Raw genomic sequence first — 27,516 nt, forward strand, 5'->3', positions numbered from 1 at the left:
GATTCCTGTGTCTACCACTAATGTAAGAGCTATTTCAAGTGCGACGTGGTGCAGCTTTTCAAATGCTTGTGGGCATTTCTCTGTTGTTGATTCTTTTTTTGTGTGTAACAAAGTGGCATTTTCATGTCCGGACGGGGAGACTTTATCATTCCGACATGAAGCCACCCTTAAGTCCTCTGAGGCGTGTCTGTCTGCAAGGCTTGTATTTTGGAAATGTTTTTTTGAAACGGAAAACGACTTTGAAATAGGCTTCCGCTGGCGCCTCGCGATCCAGGTAAGATTGTAGCAAGAACGCAGCGGCGGTGGGGCTTGCTGTAGTCGTGGCTGAGTGGTTAAGGCGATGGACTAGAAATCCATTGGGGTCTCCCCGCACAGGTTCCAATCTTGCCGACTACGTTGTCCGCCTTCAGTCGGTGTGTTTCGGCACAAGCAAAGAAGCGCGCCTCTTTGCTGTTCCTGGTGGTTTTAAAACGCCCAATCGCTTGTACCCGCTGCCTTGGAAATAAGTTCTTCAGCGTCCGCAAATGGCATTTTGCAGCTGGAAGCATATGTCGACGCGTTTTGCACAGAGCACCAAAAAAGCGTCTTTTTTGAAGGGACAGGCACTGAGCATTGGTGGTTCAGTGGTAGAATTCTCGCCTGCCACGCGGGAGGCTCGGGTTCGATTCCCGGCCAATGCAGTGGCTTTTGCAGCGAGCAGCTCCATCACTTGCATCCCCTTGCAACTCGCAACTGAAAACCCACTGAAGCTAAGCAGGTGTGAGCCAGGTCAGAATCCGGATGAGGGTGAGCTACAGGGAAAAACAAAGCTTCCAGCTGGAAGCGGTGTTAATGGTGCCGGCGGGGGGGCGCTCACCCTGAGGTCTGTGCGGGTCCCAATGCCCCAGTATAGTGACGGAGATGCTGTGTTGTAAAAGGGCGCTGTCTTTTTGGATAAAACCGAGGTCACAGCACTCTGTGGTCATTCAAAATGACCACCAAAACCTTTGACAAAAGCTCTTGGTAATTGATGGTCTTCAATAATGCTTCTCCTTTAGGTACATTTTAAATCAGCTGAAAAATGCTGTGAAATGGGGGGGCACTTCAGGCCAGTGTAGGATTTGGGTTACAAGAACCATGAAACTGCACGAGAAAGCCCGTACACTGATTACACGGCTTTCTATTCAAAGGAGGACAAAAGAAATTCCCTGAGTTTGATTTTTTGCAGCACAGAGAGGAGCACTGTCATGAGGCCGGTTAGCTCAGTTGGTTAGAGCGTGGTGCTAATAACGCCAAGGTCGCGGGTTTGAGCCCTGTACGGGCCAGGTCTAGGTCCAGGTCCCTGTTTATGAAACAGGCAAATGACTGTCTCAGGGGCCCATTCCTCATTCTCAAGACACATGTATGCAGTATGTACACCGTGCATTGAGCAATAGGGACTGAATACACCACAGGTAAGGTTAGAAGTCATTCTGAGGTGCCACATGTGAGGGATACAGCTAGGCATCCGAAATGTAGGGTTTGAGGCCCTTCAGGAGTACTGCATCCTTTGAGACAGACCCGTGCATGTTAAACAAATGATCATTTCTTTCGGCATTAGGGACTAAATATACTAAACATATGATGCTAAAATGTTATTTTCACATATATTAATGTAATAAATGATTGCTTATGCTTTATAAACAAATCTAATTAAAATAAAAGCTTAAGTTTTGTATTTATCTTGTACCATAGAACATGATTTTCTTTGTATTTCAAGCCCACAAAGTGTCCAAATGACGCACTACATGATATAAGGAAGATTATCACATGCATATCGGTATTATCTTTCTTATGAAAATGCATTCCTTTCATTACCTTTTACTTTTTAAAATGAACTCAAATTGAGTATAATGTAATAATTTAAGTAGAATAGATTCTAATAATATAATGATCCAGTGTTTTGCACTACTTCACTGCTTCACTGCTCTATGCCATCTGGAAATAAATCCTCAGACTGCTTACTGCCCTGGGCATGTACCAATAAATTAAAGGAGCACATCTGTTTATCACTGCGTTGAAGCAGGAGACACACAGTCTCTGCAAACACATCCTAGATACAGTGTTCCAGCACCTTTGACCTCATCCAGAACGTATCATTTCTTGAAAGGGATTGCTGTCCGAATGCACATCTGAATCCCAAACAGAACCTCTAGTAAAATACGATCATTTGTGAAACAGGCAAATGACTGTCTCAGGGGCCCATTCCTCATTGTCAGACACATGTATGGAATGCTTTCACTGTGCATTGAGCAATAGGGATTAAAAACACCGCAGGTAAGGTTAGATGTCATGTTCTATGATCATTTCTTTCGGCATTAGGGACTAAATATACTAAACGTATGATGCTAAAATGTTATTTTCACATATATTAATGTAATAAATGATTGCTTATGCTTTATAAACAAATCTAATTAAAATAAAAGCTTAAGTTTTGTATTTATCTTGTACCATAGAACATGATTTTCTTTGTATTTCAAGCCCACAAAGTGTCCAAATGTTCTATGATCATTTCTTTCAGCATTAGGGACTAAATATACCAAACGTATGATGCTAAAATCCTGAAAAAAGGATGTGCTCCATCTCGTCAGTAGATTGGATTCCAAAACTGATTTGGGTCAATATACATTACCTTTGAAATTAAAGTACAGTCTACTGTAGGGAACCATCAACTTAGAAAGCATTGGCCTTCCCTGGGGGTCAGGTAGGTGCAAAAGATAAACTTTTATCCTATCTTTACCTTAAGATAAGTGGCCAAGCAGTATTTTTCCAAGTTTCACCAAGCACATCATGTTGCCATAGTAGACAAAGTTCTATAAAATGTTAAATAACTTTTAAAAAAAGCATCTTGGTCTTACAGTACTGTACAAGGTGAATTAAACTGTCCCTGGTAATAAAAAGTAATTAGAAGCATCTCAGAAACTTTATCTCTAGAAACATTAGCTGTTTTATATCATGTAATTTAGTGTGATGTTGTCAGAATTCAAGGACATTATCACACACAGAAATTGGTTCAGTTAAATCTAAAAAACACAGCTAAACATGGGTTTAAATGTAACAGAAGTCTTACCTCTTGTCAAAAGATTTAATTCAAGAAGCGATGTAATAAATGATTGCTTATGCTTTATAAAGAAATCTAATTAAAATAAAAGCTTAAGTTTTGTATTTATCTTGTACCATAGAACATGATTTTCTTTGTATTTGAAGCCCACAAAGTGTCCAAATGATGCACTACATGATATAAGGAAGATTATCACATGCATATCGGTATTATCTTTCTTATGAAAATGCATTCCTTTCATTACCTTTTACTTTTTAAAATGAACTCAAATTGTGTATAATGTAATAATTTAAGTAGAATAGATTCAGGTAGGAAATATAGAGTCATGATGTTTATGGCTGACATCATTTCACATGGGTGAATTTTAAGCTAAGAAATAAAAACATTTACAATGAAGATACCATTACTTAATTTTAAATGCCTTTAAAAAATAAATACCTCCTGAGAATAATTTGCCACTCCCAGATCCTTGGTAAGGTACTGTTTGAATCCAATCAGGAGAGGAGCATCCAGGGAGTGCTTTCTATAGAGTCCAGCTTGGGCCACTCTCTTCCGGCCTGCTGATACTTTTTAACTACTCAGGGCCTGTAAGGATATAAAACACCGGTTTAAACATTTTATACCTATAAGACAAATTAGAATTTTAGTAAAAAATAGATACATCTGAAAAATAAAAAGTCTTACTGCTGATAGAGTTCTTCAGAGCTCATATCTTCCCTTTCCTTATCCGCTTCTGTTTCAGTTTCTAGAGCAGCCTCTGGCATCTCTTCCTCCTGGACAGCGGCCTCTTGCTCAGGGCCGCTGGAATGCAGGTATATTCTTTTCAACATGCTTTTACATAATATGTTGTAACAATGATTTCAAAAAGAAACTACAGAAGCCTTACAGATTAAAAATATCTCACCTTGCCAATGTGTCTTCAGGCTTCCCATGTACAAAAAGGCCCAAGGACTCTAGCAGTCTTACAACCACTATCCTGTTTGCCTCACCAGACACGATCTCTATTCTGTGGTAATCCACGATGACCCCATTCTTCAGGTGATTCATCATGTCCTCCCTCGCCTGTTGAGAGGCCATCCTGATCTCTTCTGCCGTGGCGTGCTTCATACACGCCCTCTTCAAGTGAGCAGGAAGCTGATCAAGAGTATTCAGGCACATCTTGCACACCAGGGGAATCCTCGCGGGTTTCCTTTGAAAATAAATAATACCATCTGTGTATAGAAACAAGCTAAGACTGATTTCTTAAATTATCCTTAATTTTCTCTCTCATAGTTTGAGCATAATGATTTTATTGCATTTATATAAGAATTGCTCATTGCTCCAAAATAAATAATGGTTTCATAAAAAAGTGAGCACTTACTTGGTCTCAGTCACAGACTTTCCAATAGAAGCCATTGTGGAGTTCAGCAACTGCAGGTCCTAGAAGTGGGGAAGGAATTTTAAAAGAGAAATTGAATTACAATACAGAAGGAATGGCTGAGGGATCACTGAAATATATATATACAAATTCCAAAGACTGAGTCCATATAGAAACAACTACCTTTCATTTTCAGTATAAGAAAAAAAAAACATTATCTTCCAAAGCATCATAAAATTGTCCCTTCTTCCCTGTGACCTCATTGCTCTGCTCTCTCCTCTGTGCAGCTGAGCCCGACTCACGGTAAAATGGAAAAAAATATGCCCTCGACGTGAAATTTACTCTGGAGCGAGCCAGTGTTGCGCATAGCTGCCTTCAAAGCAGTTGACCCAGGTTCGATTCCCGGCCAATGCAGTTGCAAATGTTTTCAAATGCTGTCATGAGCCTTGGATTGTGACTAGCAAAGTGAAGCCTTTTGAAAGAGCTAAAGCACTGCAAAACGGAATTGAAGGAGAATCTTACAGGGGATTCTGAGCAGTGTCTGCATACATGCAGTCAGATAAAGGTGCTGAAAGCTTGAGCTACTCTCAATGTCATGCTGCCCTTCCCCGGAGTAAATCTGTTACATTGAAAGAATGCTTCTGGCAGGTTCAAAAAGGGACCCTTGTTAATTGGAGAAATCAATGATTTCGAATGAATTCTGTACGCGTTAAAAGACAGCTATACACAGAAAACATGCAGGACACTGCTCATGATGTTTCCCGAGCCGAAACACAGTGCGTTTTTCCAAGCCATTTGACAAAGCCCACCCACTGAAAACTGCAGCAGATCGTGTAAAGACGTTCAACTTTGTAACTACTGCACGCACAGGAAGCAGAATAAATTCCTCTTTTCAAACTGTCAAAGGTTTGCTTTGCGAACGCTGCAGGACATCGCACAATCTCTTTTGAACAGGGACAAACGATTTCTTATGGGGCGCAGTAAGTACAGACGTTTAAAATGCTCCACTCATGCCGACGATGCAGCATGAAGAAGCGCAACCTAACGTTTGACAGACAAAAGCCAGGCGCCGCTACGAGCAATATGAAATCAAACTGACAGCACACGGCGTTTCGCGCTGACACAAAAGTAATCTCGACAGACGCTGTTCTCTGCATAAAGCTGAAAGAGCTAAAGAGCGTTTCTGTTGACACGTAACAAGCTCGTTTCTTTCTACCATGATATCACCATGACCAAATCTGTCTTTAAACACCTTGCTCAGTCTCTGACGAGACTGTCAAAAATTGCTTTCGCCGATTGTATTGCAAACCGGCGGAAGCGGGGTATTGGGAAAAGTTTTCAACTAGCAATAATCGCGCCTCGGCTAAACCTCACAGGCTACGATACTGCCACTGCGCAAAGCTGACGGTTGCCAAGCAACCGCGGGGATCCTATGGAAATCGTTATCGATCGTCTCATGGCATGTCGTTGCTATAACGCTTCATATTTGTCGTCTTCTTCTTCTTCTAGCTTGAGGTTTTGAAGAATTTCATGACAGACAAGGGCTCCGTTGGGAACAAAGGGCGTTGTGAGAAAACCGTTGCTTATTTTCAGCAGCAGAAATACAACCCTTTAAATAAAAGATGACAGAACAATGACGAAGGTCATGCCGGGAGGAACTCATGCACTATAGAGGAAAGGGGGCGGGCACGTACAGTTCACATTCAAGCCACAAGTACTCTTCTTGGATGTTGCACAAACAAATCCTAACGTCTTGAAAGCATTGCAGCATGTTTGTGTCCCACTTCCCGTGGCTGCGGGACGACTGACAAGAACGGACAAACAATCTGTGGCGTTTAGCGTGACATAGTCTTGCAGGCATCGTGCTGTCTCACTGCAATACTATACCGCTGGAGGAAACAGTCCATCTGGCCATGAAACTCATTTGAACGTCTAGCTACAGCAACTAACAATATCATGATTTATTCAGGATGTGTGGAATCAGCACGTCCCGGAGACAGCTTCCGAAATCGTGAGCATTCTCTGGTGGTAGGGGCGTTCAAGATGCCGCTCAGGTGGGAGGTAAAGTTTAGTGGTTGGGGAGTTTTTTTGAGTTTTTCATGACCTGAATGTTAATTTTTGCTTTTTTTGACTACAGAAAAATAAGGACTTAACACTAGTTGTTTAAACTTCAGTTATAATTGAAAGAAAAAAAAAACGATTTTTTTTTAGGTTTAAAAAGTCCGATATGAGTAACACTGGGAAAAGAAAAGAGAGTGCTGGGTCTTCGAAGGAGAACTCTAAGATACCTCAATCGTATATGTATAGCACTACAAAAAAATCGATGGCAACTAAAGGGAAAAGTGAAGCAGCTGCAGGGGCAGCAAGAGGGCGGAGGTGCCGCGCGCCCGGCCGACGTGTTGGACCGGTGCGCTTTACGTGCTGAAATAAACACGCGACAGCCCCGAAATGTTTCCAGAGTGCTGTGCACTGAAGACTTGCCTGGTGCTCCTCCGTGCAGATTGTTTGTCCTCCTCCAGTGCGGGACGAGCCAACACAAGGGAGCGCATTCGCCAACATCCAGGCACGCAATGCGATTTGGAAAGCAGCTCCTTTCCAAAGAGTTGCACACGAACGATCCTTCAGTCCCGCTCGGGGGGCACGGAACCCCCGCCACACACAGCTTCAAGTAGCGAGTCAGGCGCAGGGACTTTCGCTTACGGCCACACCACCCTGGACACGCCCGATCTTGTCTGATCTCGGAAGCTAAGCAGGGTTGGGCCTGGTTGGTACTTGGATGGGAGACCGCCTGGGAATACCAGGTGCTGTAAGCTTTTGCTCTCCCGGCCAGCAGGGGTCGCCGTTGGTGCCGTAGGCTTTGGGAGGAAAACCTGCAGAATGGAAAGGTGATCTATAGCCTCATCTCTAGAGATGTTTTGTTGCTGTGGCATGTGTGTGACCCATATTCGAAAAAAAAAACCCGTCTGTAAAACGAATATCGAAGCTGCCTCTAAATCTGCAAATGAAGATGAGTCGATAAACCACTCGTTTTTCGTATAACTAGACATATATTCATTTGTTACCGATTTCATTCATTGAGCACGAATACAATAGAGGTACAGCCATTCACTGTTTGACATGTCTGCACTGGTACAGAACCGAGCAATCAGAAAACGGGTGAAACTGTCTTTAGACTCAGCATACAGTACCGAGGCCCCCCATGACCAAATAAAGGCTAACCTCGATAATCAGCCTAAAGAACGCAGACTACAGCAAAACGACTGACTTTGAAAAGGGAATGAACGTCCGGAAGGAGTAGTGGAACTAGCTTGAGATGCTTCTCCGGACCCCTAACTAAAAGCCAGCGAGAACCAGCAGCGGCGTCCACTCCTGTCGAACCGGGATCCTTCCGCAGCCACGCAGCTCGTGGTGTCCTAACCCTCCCGTATCTGATTTTGGACCAAGCACATCAGGGGAGAGCGCGAACGCAGTCCCCCACTACCAGAAATTATGCAGTCGAGATTCCCACATTTGGGGAATTCGCAGGGGTCAGCACAGCCGGAGTGCAATGGCCGAGCCTCGCCCTGGGTGAACCTCCTTCTTGATCAAGGTATCTCCCCTGCCAGGTAAGTATGAGTTAAACAGGCCCCTGCAAGCGGCCCGCACCCACAGCACAAATCGCGCAGCCTAGGCCACCTCCTCGCCCTGCACGCCACCGCCTCCTGCTGGGCCCACTCTTTCACACACTCACACGCCACACTAACACTCAAAAGTGTGGGCAAAACGAGAAAACGAGCGCGCCGTTTCCTACACATCTGCAGTCGCCGTTGCGCATTCGCAGCATGTCCCGGGATGCAATTCGGCCTCATTGCGACGTGCGCCTGCCACACACCGAACAAACCTTTTCAGCAATTTCCAAAAAACGGGCCTGCTTGCCTGCCCACAAGGCTCCGTCTCTTACCTGCTCTCCAGAGCCTGCTGCCTTCTGTGCTTTTCTCTCGGCACCGCTGCAGTGCACACAACTCCTGCAGCGGGAGGGGGGGAGAAAGTTCCCGCGCTCTGCCGCAGGGAAGGCTCGCTCCGTGCGCACACGTCCTTTCGATGCCAGTCCAACAAGTGCTCCGCATTAGCTGCGTCGGGGCTCCAATGGCCACAATGCCGGGGAATGGCACCTGTAAAGTGTTAATTGGGGCACAGGAACAGCCCGTCTCGTCTCGGGGGGGCCGGCTTCAGAGACAATACAGCAAACACAGCGGGGCGGGGGAAGAAGACGACACCACACATGCGGGTACATTCAGCTCCGGCGGGAACGAGACATTTGTCGGTCTTTTCAAGTGCCGAGAGCCGAGCAATCCTTCACTTGTATCGTTTCTCCCCGGTGACTAGATCTGGCCCTGCGACTCTCGACTGGGCTCACCCCCGGGGCAGCCCAGCAGGTGTGAGCCTGGCCGGCACCCGGATGGGAGATTCCACCCCGGAAAAGCTCCGGTTGCTGCTGCTCCTGCAAGAGGTGTGACTGGGACCAGTAGGGAGCGCTCACCCTGCGGGCTGTGTGGCTCTCTTACGCCCCAGCCTCCTGATGGCGACACTCTGCTGCACAAACAGGCGCCGTCCTTCGGGGGAGGCGTCAAACCGAGGTCCCGACCCTCCTTGGCCATTAGGAAACCCCAGGGCTCAATGAATGAAATCGGTAACAAATGAATAAATGTCTAGTTATACGAAAAACGAGTGGTTTATCGACTCATCTTCATTTGCAGATTTAGAGGCAGCTTCGATATTCGTTTTACAGACGGGTTTTTTTTTTTTGAATATGGGTCACACACATGCCACAGCAACAAAACATCTCTAGAGATGAGGCTATAGATCACCTTTCCATCCTGCAGGTTTTCCTCCCAAAGCCTACGGCACCAACGGCGACCCCTGCTGGCCGGGAGAGCAAAAGCTTACAGCACCTGGTATTCCCAGGCGGTCTCCCATCCAAGTACTAACCAGGCCCAACCCTGCTTAGCTTCCGAGATCAGACAAGATCGGGCGTGTCCAGGGTGGTGTGGCCGTAAGCGAGAGCCCTGGCGCATGACTCGCTACTTGAAGCTGTGTGTGGCGGGGGTTCCATGCCCCCCGAGCGGGACTGAAGGATCGTTCGTGTGCAACTCTTTGGAAAGGAGCTGCTTTCCAAATCGCATTGCGTGCCTGGATGTTGGCGAATGCGCTCCCTTGTGTTGGCTCGTCCCGCACTGGAGGAGGACAAACAATCTGCACGGAGGAGCACCAGGCAAGTCTTCAGTGCACAGCACTCTGGAAACATTTCGGGGCTGTCGCGTGTTTATTTCAGCACGTAAAGCGCACCGGTCCAACACGTCGGCCGGGCGCGCGTCGCCTCCGCCCTCTTGCTGCCCCTGCAGCTGCTTCACTTTTCCCTTTAGTTGCCATCGATTTTTTTGTAGTGCTATACATATACGATTGAGGTATCTTAGAGTTCTCCTTCGAAGACCCAGCACTCTCTTTTCTTTTCCCAGTGTTACTCATATCGGACTTTTTAAACATAAAAGGGTTAACCCTAAAGAAATCGTTTTTTTTTCTTTCAATTATAACTGAAGTTTAAACAACTAGTGTTAAGTCCTTATTTTTCTGTAGTCAAAAAAAGCAAAAATTAACATTCAGGTCATGAAAAACTCAAAAAAACTCCCCAACAACTAAACTTTACCTCCCACCTGAGCGCCATCTTGAACGCCCCTACCACCAGAGAATGCTCACGATTTCGGAAGCTGTCTCCGGGACGTGCTGATTCCACACATCCTGAATAAATCATGATATTGTTAGTTGCTGTAGCTAGACGTTCAAATGAGTTTCATGGCCAGATGGACTGTTTCCTCCAGCGGTATAGTATTGCAGTGAGACAGCACGATGCCTGCAAGACTATGTCACGCTAAACGCCACAGATTGTTTGTCCGTTCTTGTCAGTCGTCCCGCAGCCACGGGAAGTGGGACACAAACATGCTGCAATGCTTTCAAGACGTTAGGATTTGTTTGTGCAACATCCAAGAAGAGTACTTGTGGCTTGAATGTGAACTGTACGTGCCCGCCCCCTTTCCTCTATAGTGCATGAGTTCCTCCCGGCATGACCTTCGTCAACCGGGGTAAAGTTAGCTCGAAGTTCGAAAACGATTTTGGCACGCCTGTAGCGCTTTCACGAAACCTCTTAGAGTTGCGAGAATGCTTGTTTTGTGTATAAAATACATTGTGGATGCTTTCTCAGCCTTTACTTTGTCGTTTTTATGACATTTTTTTGACCAAGCACGCATATTCTTTTGTCCATATCTTCGCGATGGAAGCACAGAATGCTGTCAAACCAAATGCATTTTAAAGACCACGACTTGTGGATATTTCCACACCCTTTATATCAAACTATCAGTGAGCTAATTATCTTTTTTAAAACCTCCGGTTTTTCATCGATGCGTAATTACGCACGAACTGGAACCCGGGGGACCGCTGTGTGCACACGTTCACAACGCGAGAAATACTGTTCAATACGGCTTCGTGCGAAAAACCGGTATATGACCATAGGAAGCAGAACAGCGCAGTCTCCAATTACCCAGACTGTAAGCACGGGAATAAAGCTTTGTTTGATTTCTGAAACCCTTCCTTTACGTCCTGTTTTCATTCAGGTAAGGGTCAACTATATTCACAATACTACTGACAGCAGGAAGATAAAAATATTCTTTACTCAGCAGCTTATTAAAAACAGCTCCCATGATGTTCATACCGACTTTTTACACAGAACACTGACACAGCTTTGTGTTCTGAATCTCTTTTTCTCTTGCTTTTATTTAATGTGGCACAATGCACTGGGATAGGGGTATTCTGTTCACAAACCAATAGCATTTAAACCACAGCACCCACAATGCTGCAGGTAAGTGTTTTGCACACTAAGCAGGTCATCTGACTATTCCCAGCTTTGTTTTGGGTTATGGAACCTTTATTTTTTTATGATTTTCTGAAGATAACACTACAGGTGGGATGGGTGGGTTGTCTTCATGGCTCAATAGCATTTCAAATACAGCACCCACTCTGCTGAAACCAAGTGTTTTACACACCAGACAGGCCCCCAAACCTCATACAACCTTACTGTAGCTGTGGCCCCTTTCTTTAATTTTTTATGATTTTCTGAAGATTACACTACAGGTAATACACTGGGACGGGTGGGTCGTCTTCATGGCTCAATAGCATTTCAAATACAGCACCCACTCTGCTGAAACCAAGTGTTTTACACACCAGACAGGCCCCCAAACCTCATACAACCTTACTGTAGCTGTGGCCCATTTCTTTAATTTTTTATGATTTTCTGAAGATTACACTACAGGTAATACACTGGGACGGGTGGGTCGTCTTCATGGCTCAATAGCATTTCAAATACAGCACCCACTCTGCTGAAACCAAGTGTTTTACACACCAGACAGGCCCCCAAACCTCATACAACCTTACTGTAGCTGTGGCCCCTTTCTTTAATTTTTTATGATTTTCTGAAGATTACACTACAGGTAATACACTGGGACGGGTGGGTCGTCTTCATGGCTCAATAGCATTTCAAATACAGCACCCACTCTGCTGAAACCAAGTGTTTTACACACCAGACAGGCCCCCAAACCTCATACAACCTTACTGTAGCTGTGGTCCCTTTCTTTAATTTTTTATGATTTTCTGAAGATTACACTACAGGTAATACACTGGGACGGGTGGGTCGTCTTCATGGCTCAATAGCATTTCAAATACAGCACCCACTCTGCTGAAACCAAGTGTTTTACACACCAGACAGGCCCCCAAACCTCATACAACCTTACTGTAGCTGTGGCCCCTTTCTTTAATTTTTTATGATTTTCTGAAGATTACACTACAGGTAATACACTGGGACGGGTGGGTCGTCTTCATGGCTCAATAGCATTTCAAATACAGCACCCACTCTGCTGAAACCAAGTGTTTTACACACCAGACAGGCCCCCAAACCTCATACAACCTTACTGTAGCTGTGGCCCATTTCTTTAATTTTTTATGATTTTCTGAAGATTACACTACAGGTAATACACTGGGACAGGTGGGTCGTCTTCATGGCTCAATAGCATTTCAAATACAGCACCCACTCTGCTGAAACCAAGTGTTTTACACACCAGACAGGCCCCCGAACCTCATACAACCTTACTGTAGCTGTGGCCCCTGTCTTTATTTTGTAATGAGTTTCTGAAGATAACACTACAGGTAATACACTGGGACAGGTGGGTCGTCTTCATGGCTCAATAGCATTTCAAATACAGCACCCACTCTGCTGAAACCAAGTGTTTTACACACCAGACAGGCCCCCAAACCTCATACAACCTTACTGTAGCTGTGGCCCATTTCTTTAATTTTTTATGATTTTCTGAAGATTACACTACAGGTAATACACTGGGACGGGTGGGTCGTCTTCATGGCTCAATAGCATTTCAAATACAGCACCCACTCTGCTGAAACCAAGTGTTTTACACACCAGACAGGCCCCCAAACCTCATACAACCTTACTGTAGCTGTGGCCCCTTTCTTTAATTTTTTATGATTTTCTGAAGATTACACTACAGGTAATACACTGGGACGGGTGGGTCGTCTTCATGGCTCAATAGCATTTCAAATACAGCACCCACTCTGCTGAAACCAAGTGTTTTACACACCAGACAGGCCCCCAAACCTCATACAACCTTACTGTAGCTGTGGCCCCTTTCTTTAATTTTTTATGATTTTCTGAAGATTACACTACAGGTAATACACTGGGACAGGTGGGTCGTCTTCATGGCTTCATGATTTTTTGACTGTAATCAAGTGTTGTGCATTTGTGCAAGTGTCAGGCCTCCTGACCTTTCACAGTCATGCTTTGTTGTGTGAAACTTTAATTCTCTTTTTAGGATTTTTTGAACATGGGAACTTCCACCGAGATGAATGAGGTGCTCTTCAATAGCTTTTTCATCTATACACACAAGCGTATGTAACCAAGGCACTCAGAACCAACAGAATCAACGTGAAGTCATAGAAAAACAAGAATGCCCCCGAGACATCTGCACCCCCCTCTTGGACCACTCTGGTATCAACACCCCCAAACCAATCCATACCAGCTAACAAGACTCAGAATCGGTGCAACCCTCCAACCTGGACCAAGAGCAGGATGGGACAAGTACCTGCACCACACTACGCACCCCTCATCCAGACCAGCAGGACAGCCAGACAGCACCATCATGACACACATAATGAGATCACTTTCTGTCAGTATGTGTAACATTCTGGGCCTGGGCTCCTCTGTATTTTGGCTGAAGGGAGTTCAACAACATTATTAAACGGACTGACATCATAATCTGACAAGATACATTGTTTAGGGGAGACTTGTCCACCCACTGTCCCCCTGGTAACGTGAAGATCATTGTCCCTTGGCTTACCTAAACCAGAATCACTTGGGTCTCCGGGGCGGATCGGTGTATGGTACAAAGTCTTAAAAACAGAACATTGTTGAATTGTCTATAAAAAACAACCAATATCCCTTGGATTTCCCAAACACAAAGCTGGAGCAAGTATACTAACTCCATACCCTTAAACTACAAAAGGCCTGTGGCGTAGACAGGGTAAACAGCCACATCATGTGACATAACTGCATGAGCCTAGTGATGAGCCTAGTTTAAAATACTCAACCCCATCCTGAAGTACGGATGTTTTCCTTTGGCCTGGAATCCAGGACTGATCACCTGACCCTAACAACTGCCGGAGCATTTGTGTGAACAGTAACCTGGGCTAGCTATTCACCAGTATCTTCAATACCCTATTACTGGCAGCTTGCCAAATACAGTGTCCTGAATAGAAGTCAGATCGACTTCATATGAAGCTGGCACATATCTGACCACATACGCACTCAACACACACTTTAAATGAACAGAAAAATAGTGACCTGTGTCTTTGATTTCTAAAAAGCAATAGGCTCTATTTTGAACAAATAACAAATATACAAACTTTCAATGTGGGGTAAGAGGTACAGTCCACAACTGATTTTTTTTAGCGTACTCAGAAAGTATAAGCGGTTTGAAAATACTTACATAAATTATTTTAGGAAGACTGTGTTGGTTTTTGTATCATTTGTGTTTGTGTTGACTCTTATTGAGATCTCCAGTCACCTGCCCTTATAGATGCCTCTTTTGCTTATGTGTTGTTAGAAATTGAGCTCGCCTGTGTGCCTGCTTCTAGGGTTTTTTTAAAAAAGGAATAGGTTGGTTTTCTATTTTTTTTACCCCTTGCCCAGTAGCAGTCTACTACAGGGGGGATTCTGGGTCCTCTCTCCATACAGTATGTCTCCTTTTGCATTGTTTCCAGACCTGGGCTGATTTGAGTTTTTCATGGTAATGGATTACAAGGGTAGGTCTGACAGAAGTGAATGTGGTGGATCTGCCATCTGCCCAGGCAGGAAGGTAGATACAGTATATGTAAACAGGTTTTAGCATTAATGTTTTGCATACAATCACCCTTTCCAAAAGGTGAGATAACCAGAGAAAACAGGACACAGCTTTTCTAGGGACTTTTTTTCCCTACAGTATTTATGGTTACGATGGGTTTTAACTCTTTGTGGAGATAAGCTATTTTTATCTTTTCTTTGGTGTAGGTTCATGAATGCATGGGCTTTCTTTTCTTCCATGTCTTGTTCCTTTGTTCAGTTGTTTTGTATTCTTTCTGTTTTGTCCCCTTATTTTTGTGCTGGTGCTAGAATTTCTGCTGGCTTTTCCATGTTTTTCCCTTTTGCTCTTTGATTTAATTTTTTCCTGTGACCCATTTTTCCTTATTTATCTCAATGTGATATTTTCCCCTTCTCCTCAGCTGTTGAGTCTCTTGCACTTTCTTCCCTGTTATCAGTATTGTCTGATGTTGGATTGCATTTTAAGTTCCTTATTTTTTAGTAATCCTGTAATTTTTTTTCCACTGTTATTCTCATCTTTTATTGTACTATTGCTGTTATTGCAGTCTTCCCACAGTTTATTTTATTCTTAAACAACATACTAAATAATATAAGAATACATGTTGTGCTCATCTCTTTCCTGCCACTTGCACTCCTGATATTGTCTTCAAATAATTCCAATATTTTAGAGCTCTATATTTTCAAGCCTTGAAGGCCTAAGGTTGTTTTTTAAAGTGTTTGAATGTGATGTACTAACTACTGTCTACAATAACAATAACATACATAAATTACCAATAACATGCATATAAAAAATAGCCCAGAAATCAAGTATGAAGTAAGGAAATGGCTGCAGCTATGAATCAGAATTTTAATCTATTGGTTTTGTAGTTGGTTGGAACTTGGAACTAGTTAGACAAGGGGTGTGAAGATTCGTTACAGATGTATTTTGCTGTACGCAGAACAAGTGAACAATAGACGGACATAATTTCACAAGACAACCCAGTTGGTTCTTGAAATTTCCAAACCACACATCAGAGTGAAAATTAAAACAAATTGAGGAAGGACCGATAGGAGAAGATCAACAATGAATCATTAACATTACAATGCTTAAGTTGCCTTTATAATAAAGACAATTTTGTCCTTTTGTGAGGATCATGTCCACATTGGACCTGTTTTTTTAAGTTGTTTTGAAATTTCACTTAGGGTTCAGAACATTTCACAACTACTAATTTTTTTTCCTACCACCTCAGCTAATTCTCTCCCCCTTTAGGTTTGGGTGGGGGTATGGGTTTTTTCCAGAAACCTGTTATCATTTCTTTGATGTTGGACACATTTGTCTTCAGGAAGTTTTCTTCACACCTCCTATCATACTCATCTGACATGTCCATAGCTACACTCATTTACTTGCAGCAGACAAACAATGACAGAGTCGTCTGCAAATTTTATTAAGTGTCTGGAGTGGTGAGAGCTCTTGAGGGTGTTTGCTTACAGGACAAAGAGTAACGGAGACAATATGCATCCTTGGGGGAACCAGTAAAACAATACCTGTTGTTGGATAATACATTGTTGACTTTCACACTCTAAGTCTGTTCAGAAATCAGTAACCCCTCTGATGATGTTAAGATCAAAACCAAAGTTTGATAATAGCTTTGCTGCCTGTACTTGAGGTCAAATGCAATTGCATACAGAGGAGGAAGTATAGCACAACAAAAATAACACACTTCTAAATCTACCACAGCACAGAAAAAAACTAGAAAAATCACTTATAAAACCACAGGAGTACACAAACATAACACAAACTAGAATGCCACATAGACAATAATCTGTAGCAGAATATCTGCTTATGTTGTATTTTCTTTGTGGATGTTTTTGGATGTTGTATTGGCCTTGGCAACTCTGTGATTTAACAGTCATGATAATAAAGCATTTTTGAATCTCTATGTGAGTGGAACCTGTTGAATATTAGTTCAGATGGCTAGCTGTGTCAGCAGGTGTAGGCTGCAAAGGATCACGTAATAGTTTAATTCCATGCTGAAAAGAGAAGAAAGAAAACACAACATTTTGGCTGTGGAGCCTTCTTCAAGGGTTACAGTTGAAGAAGGCTCCATGGCCGAAACTTTGTTTTCTTTCTTCTCTTTTCAGCATGGAATTAAACTATTACTTGTTAAATATTAGTTACACTTGGGTTTCGCAATATAATATAACCAAGAGGTATTGTTATTTTTTTAATACTTTTACAGCAGTCAAACTGGCATACTCTGATATCTGAGAGAGAGTTTAATATAAAAATTTTCTCTTGAACTGTCATGAACCAGTTTAATTTGTTTTTACCTCTCTACAAATCAGCCTTCAAAAGCTTAACTCATGTAGCTGTAATGTACATGAACACCATTAAAAAGTTTTCCTTTCTCTATGTGGCACGTGGAGTGCTGAGAACGCATGCTCCAAGCTGCTTGCTCCTGTAAGGAATTAACAACTTAAAGATTAAGTTAAATTATAAATAGGCCTCACCCTGTACATAGGGAGTTATGGGACATGTTTCGTTTAGAAGGGATTTAAAAGTAAAAAGTAAAGCCTGAAATAAACAAACTGTGCCATGTAAGACCAAGGTAAGGAATGTTTGTTACTATTTGTTTTGTCTGGTTATTTAAACCATTCCGTCTATTTCACACTTAACCAATTTTGAATTAGAAAGACTACAAACTGTGCAAACTTCCAAGTCTGTAAGGGTGTATGATGTAGATCATTCACAAGAGCACACGGCTGCTTGTTATAATTGTAAGAACTGTAGTTCACTACTGTTCTTTTGACTCTTGAGCTTGCATCATACAGCCGTTGGAGTGCATTTCAAACCTAAGAGATATCAAACTCATTTAACCTGTCAGACATATGTTAAATGGGTTGTGACTTTTGGCAAAGTTTTTTGCTACATAATTTGTTTCATGAATACCATTTATCTCTATAACAACTTTCCTGTCCCCAGAACATATGTTTTAAGCTGCTTGATCCCATTGGGTGCAACCTTTCCATTGTATTCATAATGTGTTGTTTGCATTAGGAGTGTGTTAAATAAGCAGAAAAGAGGCCTGTTTTTTCTGTTGCTTCTGATCTTATACAGTGGTCAGAATCTCTCATCCAAAAGCTTATGAGTGGAAAAAAATTAAGTACAGATGCACAATCCATTAAAAACCATTTAAAGAGCATAAGGGTTTTCATCACATGGACTTGTTCGACTGTTGAGGATTTCTGTTTTGGTTGAGGATCAATTAAAGGACAACAACCTGAAACACTATCTTCGATCTTTCCAGAGCTGTAAGTAGTCATTCCAAGTTTATTAACTTGTCTCTTTTTTTCTATGTACTTTTCAATAGCCACTGATGTTATTTACAACAGTTTTTTTTTTTCAAAATTGCATCTTTTTGGACAAATTTTAAAGAATTGGCACAATAGGCGGAGGAGTGGCTCTGTGGCTCAGGATCTGCACCGGTGGCTGGAAGGTTGCTGGTTCACATCCCATGGTTGACAGAGGAATCCTACTCTGTTGAGCCCCTGAGTAAGGCCTTTAATCCCAGCTGCTCCAGGGGTGCTGTACAATGGCAGACCCTGTGCTCTGACTCCCAGCTTTTCTCCCTGTCTGTGTGTCTCATGGAGAGCAAGCTGAGGTATGCAGAATATGAAGTCCTAATGCAAGAAAATGTATATGGTCAATACAGTAATCAGATTTATTCCATGCTGAAAAGAGAAGAAAGAAAACACAATGTTTTGACCATGGAGCCTTCTTCAGTTATGATTTGATTTTTTACAATCATACCCACAAAAACTTTGCAATTTTTAAAAATCTTGCAAACACAACCCAGATATGTTGACTTCTTTAAAAACATTTTTTTAAAAGAAACACATACTTCTTTTCTAGTTTTTTTTTATGTGGTGGCTGCCAGGAATCCTCAGTGAAAAGGTATGCAGATCCTGTGCAGACGCAGGAGCAAGTAGTTATTGAGACAAGAGAACAATCCGAAACGTCAGGCAAGATCATAGTCGATCGGCGAAAGGTAGATCAAAATCCAGGAAGTACAGAGAGAAGCAAACAATCCGAAACAGAAGGCAAGGCCCAAGGTCGAGAGGCAAAAGGGAGATCAGTAACCAGTAAGCGAGATTTAGAGTAAACGCGAGGTAGAGCTCTCAAAGAGAAGACTCAATACCGAGGGTTTGGATGGTTAAAATTGTGCTGCTTGCCGCACAGTAGAGTGTGTGCTGATGGATTAACACGTGCGGCGGTGCTTGTTATAATTAACCCGCTGCTGGTAGTGGTTAGTTCTTTTGTGAGTTATTCTCCGCTAGCTGGTGGTTGTGACAGTGACAGAATGCTGTTTTGTGATTGATGCTATATCAAAATATAGGGCCCGTAAAATTAAACACAGAACTAAAACCATTTAATGGACTTGTACATCTGTTGCGCTCCTACACTATTAACATCCATTGGGCATTGAATTTCAATTATGTTTCCAGTCCATTCAGATATGTTCTCTATTTTTCAGATTGCTGGCAATGTCACATGTTAAAGGAGGACAGAGGAGTAGAAGGCCAGACCTGTGGTCAAGGGCTGGTGGAGTAGGGAATGTGATCAACGAATTTCTGAAGTTTTCTAAACTCGAAAAAAAAATTAGGTGGAATGACAGTATGTGGTCAACACTGTCAAACAGACTCCTTGGAGAGGAATGCCCCAGCAACAAGAAATGGTTATCAGTGATTTGGCATGAAGATAGAAAACAACTAAGAACCAAAGTGCTTAGGGCGCAGAAAGAGGAGAGTATTGGTAGGGATTCCAAACCAGATGACAGTACACAATCTATAGTCAATATTTCAAGTCAAAGTGAGGGACATAGTTTGGAAGGCAACACAGAGCTCAGAAGTTCATCAGAAGATACAGAAGATGCATGGGCAGCACACGGCAGCACAGACAGTGGTGACATGTTAGAGGGAGAAAAAATCTGTGTAGAATCAGAAAAAAAGCCTGAAGAGCACAGTGAATATTCCCAGGGGGCAAGCTCATCTGGGACATCACCTCAGGATAAAAGGGGATTAAGAAAGATTATGTCTGTGCCTAAAACTTTCCAAGTATGTTTAAAGGCTGAACAATGGAGAAAAATAGCACCTCTAAAAGGTACATCTAAACTAAGACGACCATGGACCCAGATCTTATATAACGAGTTCAGGAAGATAAATCCTTGTTGCCCAATAGCCTTCAAATACCAATACATCAGGAAAGAGAACAGCAGAAAAAAAAAAAACTTTCTGATGATAAAAGCAGTCTGTACCTTCAGGTCCTGCAATGTAAAATACATTATGACAACAAGACACAAACCAATGGGCAATGATGACATCACAATTGATGTTGTACGAGCAGGGCAAATACAGCACAGTAAAAGGGAAACAAAATTTCGACAAGCACGTCAGCCTTATCGTCGAAAGATTGCCCGTGCCCTCACAAAAGGAATCAGCAATGTGTACTACAGGAACCTGAGCAGAACACCGCTTGCTGAAATTGCAGCAGGCAATTTATCTAAACCACTAACACAGAATGTCCTGAAAGTCATTTCATCAGAGTTCAGGAACAGTAAACGCATTCACTATGATCCAGTGTTTGAATTACATATGGCACAAAAATATATGAAAGCATGCGACTTCGACATTGTCCATTTCCCAGGATATATACAGATTTTGCAGTTAGACACATTTGCTGCCTATCTTTACACAGAACAGAGTATGCGAATTCTTATTGCCCATCTAAAGATGAAGGAGAAAGTCAGCCTTTACCTGGATGCAACAGGAGGGGTAGTCAGAAAAATTCCATCGGAGAACAAAAGAATTTTGTACTACAGTCTTACGTTACCTGGAGGTGGAAAAAGAAAGCCTCCATTACCAGTGTCTGAAATGTTGACAACTGACCACACCATTGTCAGTATAGAACGTTGGCTACGGAAATTCATGTTTGACATCTCAACATGTACTACCAAGAGAGTGCAGCATGTAGAAACTGACTACAGCTGGGCCCTGATTCACAGTGTTCTTTTTGCCTTCAATGGGGACACCATCCATGCATACTTAAATCGTGCAATGAAAGTCTGCCAAGGCAAACTTAAGTACACAGAACTTCAGATGTTCACTGTTCTGCACCTTTGCTCTGCCCATGTCATAAAGGCTGTCTCTCAAGCAATTAGTAAAAAAACAACAGACAAAGGACTGCGAGACTTTGCAACATTTTCCTTTGCCATCCTGCAAAACAGCACAACTTTGAGTGTCGCCAGAAATGTTTTCAAACACATGTGTATTGTACTCTCAAGCAGGAGGTTCACAAATGAAGTCCAATCTAGTGTCTGCCTCCTTAACGCTTACATTTCTCAAACAACCACACCAGACCAGATGGAAAAGGAAGCAGAAGTCAAAGACACAGATGAGGTACTGTACCCAAAAATGAGAGGCAGCCTGGGCCGCTCTCCTTTCGCTGTGGAGTTCAAAGGTATTTATGAAGACAGCATATCAGCTCAAGGACATGATGACTATGGGACACAACACAATGTGAACCCCTATTTCTGTGAAGACATAATAAGATTTCTGTTGCAAAGATACATGGCACTATTTCCACTGTGGAGTGGAATTTTGTTGGGTGACCTGGCAAGATATGCTTCAGACAGCAAAAAAGACATATCAATGTCAGAGGTAGCACAAACAAGAGCCACTAATTGTCATGTTGAGACCTGGTTTGGCATTGTCAAGCATTCAATACTTCAGCACAGGAGGAAACTGAGGCCAGCAGAGTTTATTACGATAATGAGACAATCCCTCCAAGGCCGGTACAGAGAACATATAATCCAAAATGCTCTCCCCAAAAAGGTTTTGACGGCTCCATTGATCACCACTAAGACACGTCATGAACATGCACAGGAACAATGGGCAAAGAGAGCACCAGGTGTAGGCAAAGAAACAAAAAATAAATTCTACAGCGCACCACAGAAAATTCCAATCCCCAAAAAAATGAGAACACAGGAAAAAAAAGTTAGCAATAGAAATATTGAAACAAATGAAAAATCGCCAGATGACAGCAACGGCCTGCAAGTACAGCAGGGGAAAGCAGGAACCACAGAATATAAAGAATGGCAGCACAAAGAAGAAAGGAAAGTGTCACCCAAGCAAGCTGCCGTGGGCATGGCTGAAGTGATCACACCACACTGTGATGCACGCCCCATCTCAAAACTTATAAAAGAGAAAACAGATTTCAAAAAGAAGGTAGGATTTGTATTTCAAATATTTCTCTGTGTGGACATTCACTTCTTTTTCAGAGCTTATGAATGTCATCTTCTACTACTGTAGGTGTTCTTTGTCGTTTCTCTCTAACTTGTTATACTTGTTGACATACTTGTGTTATACTTGTGGTGTGTAATCTCAATTTTCATTATGTTAGGTCCAGTGATCTCTTGTGTATGCTTTTGGCTTGGTAAATCTTTTTTAGGTACACGCCCTTTGGAACATCAATCCGAGTGAATTAGTGGTTGCAGTTTTGCCATCCATGCACAGTGCAGACACATATATTCTCAGACACTCGGAGTTTGTGTCTCTGAAACCAGATGAGTGGCTCATAGGCGAGGTAAGATGAAAGTGTTTGATTGCATGCATTTGTTAAGGTTTCTGAGCTTTTGTGTAATCAAATGTGTGTGAGTGCGTGAAATCACATCTTCTTCAATTGTGTTTGCTTTTTCCATAAGACCATTGAGTGTTACTTTCAAGTAGCGAAAGAATCCATGGACTTGGGGAAGAAGGTTTTCCTAATGAACCACTACACAACTGGTGTAATCATGAGTGGGAATAGAGAGCGCATGGCTAGACAACGTTTGTCCAAGGTAAGGACATCAAACACAAATGTTGATGGATTACATTAGTGAGGGGGCAAACATGGTTTTTCACTAACTGATGATTGTTTTATCAATAGAGAAACAAGGAGAGCTACAAGCAATCAAAACAGGTCACAACTGTGCCCATGGTGCTGCCTAAAGAAACTACCTTTATAGTCAGAAATCAAAATTCAAAGGTAGCACACCATCCCTGTGAGGCAGCCTGTTGTACTAATCTTGTCATTCTTTTCATTACAGGTCAACTTTGAAAACTATGAAGCCATTATTAGCTTTTTTAACACTGGTGTCCACTGGAAATTGTTGGTAAGTGTGGTGCAGGTAATCCAAAACAGCGTAGGTTTATAATTACACCTGGAACCATTACAGTTCAAGTGATTATCCTTGTTGCATCTAAAAAAATTACAAAGTCACAATGTATGTGTTCCTCTCCTGTTAAAAAAGGTGGACATTGATAGTGAGTGTCCAAGGCAATGGTGACAGTGCACTTTTCCTAAATTATTATTGTGAATACTGCTGTGTAATGAACAGACAACCAAACAAGTCAAAGTGTCATGTAGGAAAAAAAGTACTGTTAGGTCATTTCCTGACTGTCTTTGCCGAGGTTTGCAAAATATTAAATGTTAAATAATATATAAATATAAATATTATATATATAAAATATTCAAATATTAAAAACCTTTGTTTAAACAACATAAAACTCCTGAAACTGCCTGTGTGTCTGGCCCCACATTAAATGCAACTTCATGTCTGATGATGGGCCCTTTGTTTCTTGCAGTATCTGTATGCTCCATCCCAGAAAGTCTTTGTGGTCGACCCTATGGGGAGTGATGAGATGGGAGACTCCACTGCAGCGGCAAAAAGGTTCAGGTAAGAAATCAAGCATTAGTTTCGTGGTGAAATTCTGCAGGGGCACACATACATTTCAGGTTCAAGTTCAGCATGACAAATATTTCCTCATTTATCAATAACCTATTGTTTTGATTCACAGGGACTTTTTTAAGATGCGAAGGAATGTCCTAGGAAAAGAAGACTGGTTGAATATCAACTGGCACCCAAGCGTGATTGGTCACACCAGGCAAGCAGATGCCTCAAGCTGTGGGGTCTTTGTGATGCAGGTCAGCATAACCTTTCCACGCCGAAATTTTGGACTTAAAACTATTGTATGAGAGATTTTTAGGGAAATAATTGAAACAAACTTTTGTCTGTTAGATGGGCGCAGACATCATTAACAATTTCCCGGATATTCCAACATATATCGAAATAAACAGCAGTGCCAAAGAAATGAGAAAGTTGCGGGAAGACCTGTCAATCAGAATTCTTGAGGCTTCAGGTATTGTACCATTTGATCCTCATTGCCTACGTTTCTTGGTGTATATTATTTTCCTGAAGCATGTTCTCTCTCTGTAACAAGTCTGGATGAAAAAGATTCTCAATTTATTTATATGCAGAACTCATTTGGGTATTCTTTTTGTACTATATAACACAGTGATGAAAAGTTAATTAAATCACATTTCACACAGTTAAAATTCAATGACACTTTGGCCTTCGTCGTGGTTGACACAACCATTGTCTGGGAAAAGTGTGGGTCTAAATTGCCCATAGTGAAGCAAAGCAAACTGAAACATGATAGCTGTGTTATCATGTGCCCCCTTAAAATCATAGCAACACACGCTGACGCAAAAAAGGGTAACAGGTGTTGACAGGAGTATTCTGAGACATGACAATGTGCGGTTTAAGAAGCAGTAGAACACCTAATCAGGAAAGTGCATACGAAAAGGTCTCTATCAAACTGTCTTCAATTATGCAACAATGATCTGTAGATAACATTGGAAAAATCAGTCTATTTGGCATGTTTATTATAGCTCCTCTCCAGGACATGTGCCTGATGTGTGGAGAAACACCAGTGCGGCAGACAAACTGGGTAAGTGAACATCATCTCTATCTGTATGTGTAATGTAAGCACATAATAACAAAACATGCCAGTGAAAGGTGATAGCTGAACTGATATAAGGTTTACTGTCCGTGTAGATTCAGTGTGACAGTTGTGAAAACTGGTTCCATGAATTGTGCATCTCAAAAGAAGAGTATGAAAGCGCAAAGAATGAAGTAACATGGATATGTACATTTTGCCAACCCCAGTTTGGTGAGTATGCTCTGCATGCAAACTATCACTATGAAAGGGTTTTTTAAGCAGGACATGTAGTTTTAGATTCAGCAGAAACATACAGTAGGATGACATATTTCAGTGGACGTTATAATTGTTTGTTATTGTTAAGAAGTTTGGATTGCAGGCTTGTCTTCTGGCATTAATGGTTCTATAAATTAGAGATAACTTTTCAAAAAACACACCAAAGAAGGCACACATAAAAGATTACTGATAATCTGTGCAATTTATTACATGACACAGGCATCTCAAAGATAGAATTACTGTGTCAGATTAATGATTAGACATGGATGCATCAAATCACTTACTAGGTTTCTTTCCAATAGTATAGAAACAAAGACACAACCATGAACACCTAAAAGAGCTTGCCATTTAGCACAGAAACAATATAACGTCTTGCTGTAAAAACACAAAGTAAGAAAAAAGGAGTTTGATTAAGAGAGATCTGGCAAATTGTGCAAATACCTAGATCTTGATTTGTGACCCATTTATACTCCTTGGATCCTTTGCAGTTCGTAACCCTTCTTACGGTTTTATATTTCAGGCACTGTTGATGAGTGAGCATCCACCCCCTACTCCCGAGCATTACATAAAAGACATGCTGGAAACTCAAGAAGACTGTCAACGTGTTCTCAGCAGAATTCACCTCCAAAAGACACGTAAGTACAAGTTTCAATATCCCCCCAAAAATTTTATCTTGGGTAAGAGTAAACTTTCGTACACTTTGCCAAACAATAATGAAAAACACTAGAACACAAAATCACTAGAAACCATTTGTTATCTATTGCCAGAAACCAAACAAAGTCTGTATGAAAACAGTAAAAAAGTTAATCATGACACAACACAGTCCCTTTTAAATATGATCACTACACACTGTTAACATCACTGTAGTAGTGCAAAGAAATGTAAAACGACAGTATGTCACCATGACATGATTTATGTGAAAGATTTCCAGATAAAATTGTATCCATCCTAGTAAGATAGATTAATCAAGAAATTCCACTCCGTTGTGAGAAAGATCAAAGAAAAATGGCTTCTATCAAATAGAAGTGTATCTAGGGTGATTCCTTTTTATTAGGTTTCCAAAACAGTACTCTATCTACCTTCAGACAGGGCACAGTGCTAAAAGGATTCTAACCGGAACAATAAAACACAATTGCATCATCGAAGTCCGAACCCCACTGGCTTTCAATATCGTACCATGTACATCTCCAGGAGTGGAGACTCATGAAAAAGAACAGCCTAGACACCAAAGTGATACTTTTCTTACAGTAAGGTTAAGGTAGTTGTAGGATGCTGTCTAGATCAATGAACAGATTATGTTAACAATAGCAAGCACGTAGCAGAGCATTTAGGCACACAGCCCCTAAATTGTGGAAATATATGTCAGACCTTTTTAAGGATGCCCCATACCTACAAGCATATTTAACAATGCTGTAGTCTTCTACATCGTCTCTGTAGTCTTCTTTATCCCAAGTGATCTAATTCTTTAGGAGGTGCAGAAACATAGATATCAAGTGGGTAAGTAGACAACCACGTTGCAATTGTTTTTTCTGTGTCTAACCCTTTTTTTTTCTCCACACCATGCCTGCCACTGTTCTCTCTTCGGTGCCTTTGGTTGATATTGAGCTCCGTCCCCCATGACAAGGGATCCTCCTGGATTTCTGAAGCAAGGAACCCAGCCTACAAAACTCAAGATCCTGTACTGCTCAACCCAGTGGATGGGACACACTCAACATTAACATCTAGTCTCACATAATATATGAAATAGAATTCACCGTGTCAATCTGCATGGTTGTGCATGTGAACTGTTTCTAGTAACTATTTGTCATACACAACCAGGACCTGGAGGGGAGGTCAACCATCAGGCCTTGGACCCCCAGAGATTTTTTTTCTCCTTTGGAGTTTTTTGTTTTTCTCTCCTTCGTGCCTGATGGTTACACAGTCACATCATCAAGACTGCATACCACACCTTCATTGTGATTACAGATATAGCTTATTTAAAATGTGAAATTAGGAAAAAACTAAACGAAACATGGGAAATAAAAAGAATGTAAAATCTAAAATTTTCAGATGTTGTGATGAAGCTTTTGACTCATGAATAGCACCCCCCTATCCCAGTGTATTACCTGTAGTGTTATCTTCAGAAACTCATTACAAAATAAAGACAGGGGCCACAGCCACAGTAAGGTTGTATGAGGTTCGGGGGCCTGTCTGGTGTGTAAAACACTTGGTTTCAGCAGAGTGGGTGCTGTATTTGAAATGCTATTGAGCCATGAAGACGACCCACCCGTCCCAGTGTATTACCTGTAGTGTAATCTTCAGAAAATCATAAAAAATTAAAGAAAGGGGCCACAGCTACAGTAAGGTTGTATGAGGTTTGGGGGCCTGTCTGGTGTGTAAAACACTTGGTTTCAGCAGAGTGGGTGCTGTATTTGAAATGCTATTGAGCCATGAAGACGACCCACCCGTCCCAGTGTATTACCTGTAGTGTAATCTTCAGAAAATCATAAAAAATTAAAGAAAGGGACCACAGCTACAGTAAGGTTGTATGAGGTTTGGGGGCCTGTCTGGTGTGTA

The 27,516-nt window shown here is 42.0% G+C and overlaps 1 protein-coding gene and 5 non-coding genes across 6 annotated transcripts; 3 read left to right on the top strand and 3 right to left on the bottom strand.

Annotated features, from left to right (window-relative positions):
- Nucleotides 1-609: 609 nt before the first annotated feature.
- Nucleotides 610-680, top strand: trnag-gcc (transfer RNA glycine (anticodon GCC)). Its single transcript has one exon. It is a non-coding gene; the product is annotated as a tRNA-Gly (tRNA).
- Nucleotides 681-5,697: 5,017 nt separating this feature from the next.
- LOC138234919 (U4 spliceosomal RNA) lies at nucleotides 5,698-5,839 on the bottom strand. Its single transcript, XR_011187990.1, has one exon. It is a non-coding gene; the product is annotated as a U4 spliceosomal RNA (small nuclear RNA).
- A 1,291-nt stretch (nucleotides 5,840-7,130) lies between these two features.
- Nucleotides 7,131-7,249, top strand: LOC138234909 (5S ribosomal RNA). Its single transcript, XR_011187982.1, has one exon. It is a non-coding gene; the product is annotated as a 5S ribosomal RNA (ribosomal RNA).
- A 636-nt stretch (nucleotides 7,250-7,885) lies between these two features.
- LOC138234904 (U1 spliceosomal RNA) lies at nucleotides 7,886-8,049 on the bottom strand. Its single transcript, XR_011187977.1, has one exon. It is a non-coding gene; the product is annotated as a U1 spliceosomal RNA (small nuclear RNA).
- A 1,306-nt stretch (nucleotides 8,050-9,355) lies between these two features.
- LOC138234850 (5S ribosomal RNA) lies at nucleotides 9,356-9,474 on the bottom strand. Its single transcript, XR_011187924.1, has one exon. It is a non-coding gene; the product is annotated as a 5S ribosomal RNA (ribosomal RNA).
- Nucleotides 9,475-22,321: 12,847 nt separating this feature from the next.
- On the top strand, nucleotides 22,322-27,103 carry LOC138234849 (uncharacterized). The gene is made up of 9 exons (XM_069186693.1): nucleotides 22,322-22,507; nucleotides 22,626-22,760; nucleotides 23,010-23,075; nucleotides 23,548-23,639; nucleotides 23,761-23,887; nucleotides 23,982-24,102; nucleotides 24,635-24,693; nucleotides 24,801-24,915; nucleotides 25,481-27,103. The coding sequence occupies exons 1-9, from the start codon at nucleotides 22,430-22,432 to the stop codon at nucleotides 25,495-25,497; spliced, it is 810 nt and encodes a 269-aa protein (XP_069042794.1). The 5' UTR covers nucleotides 22,322-22,429; the 3' UTR covers nucleotides 25,498-27,103.
- The last annotated feature ends 413 nt before the right edge of the window (nucleotides 27,104-27,516 follow it).

This window comes from Lepisosteus oculatus, unplaced genomic scaffold (assembly GCF_040954835.1).
Source record: "Lepisosteus oculatus isolate fLepOcu1 unplaced genomic scaffold, fLepOcu1.hap2 HAP2_SCAFFOLD_76, whole genome shotgun sequence".
In the NCBI taxonomy this organism is placed as follows: domain Eukaryota; kingdom Metazoa; phylum Chordata; class Actinopteri; order Semionotiformes; family Lepisosteidae; genus Lepisosteus; species Lepisosteus oculatus.

What these genes read in the sequence shown, in the direction of transcription:
- LOC138234849 (XM_069186693.1), top strand. Translation starts at nt 22,430, where the DNA reads ATGCACAGTGCAGACACATATATTCTCAGACACTCGGAGTTTGTGTCT. An exon ending in ATGAGTGGCTCATAGGCGAG is followed by an intron (nt 22,508 to 22,625) that starts GTAAGATGAAAG and finishes TTTTTCCATAAG; the next exon opens with ACCATTGAGTGTTACTTTCA. An exon ending in GTGTCCACTGGAAATTGTTG is followed by an intron (nt 23,076 to 23,547) that starts GTAAGTGTGGTG and finishes TGTTTCTTGCAG; the next exon opens with TATCTGTATGCTCCATCCCA.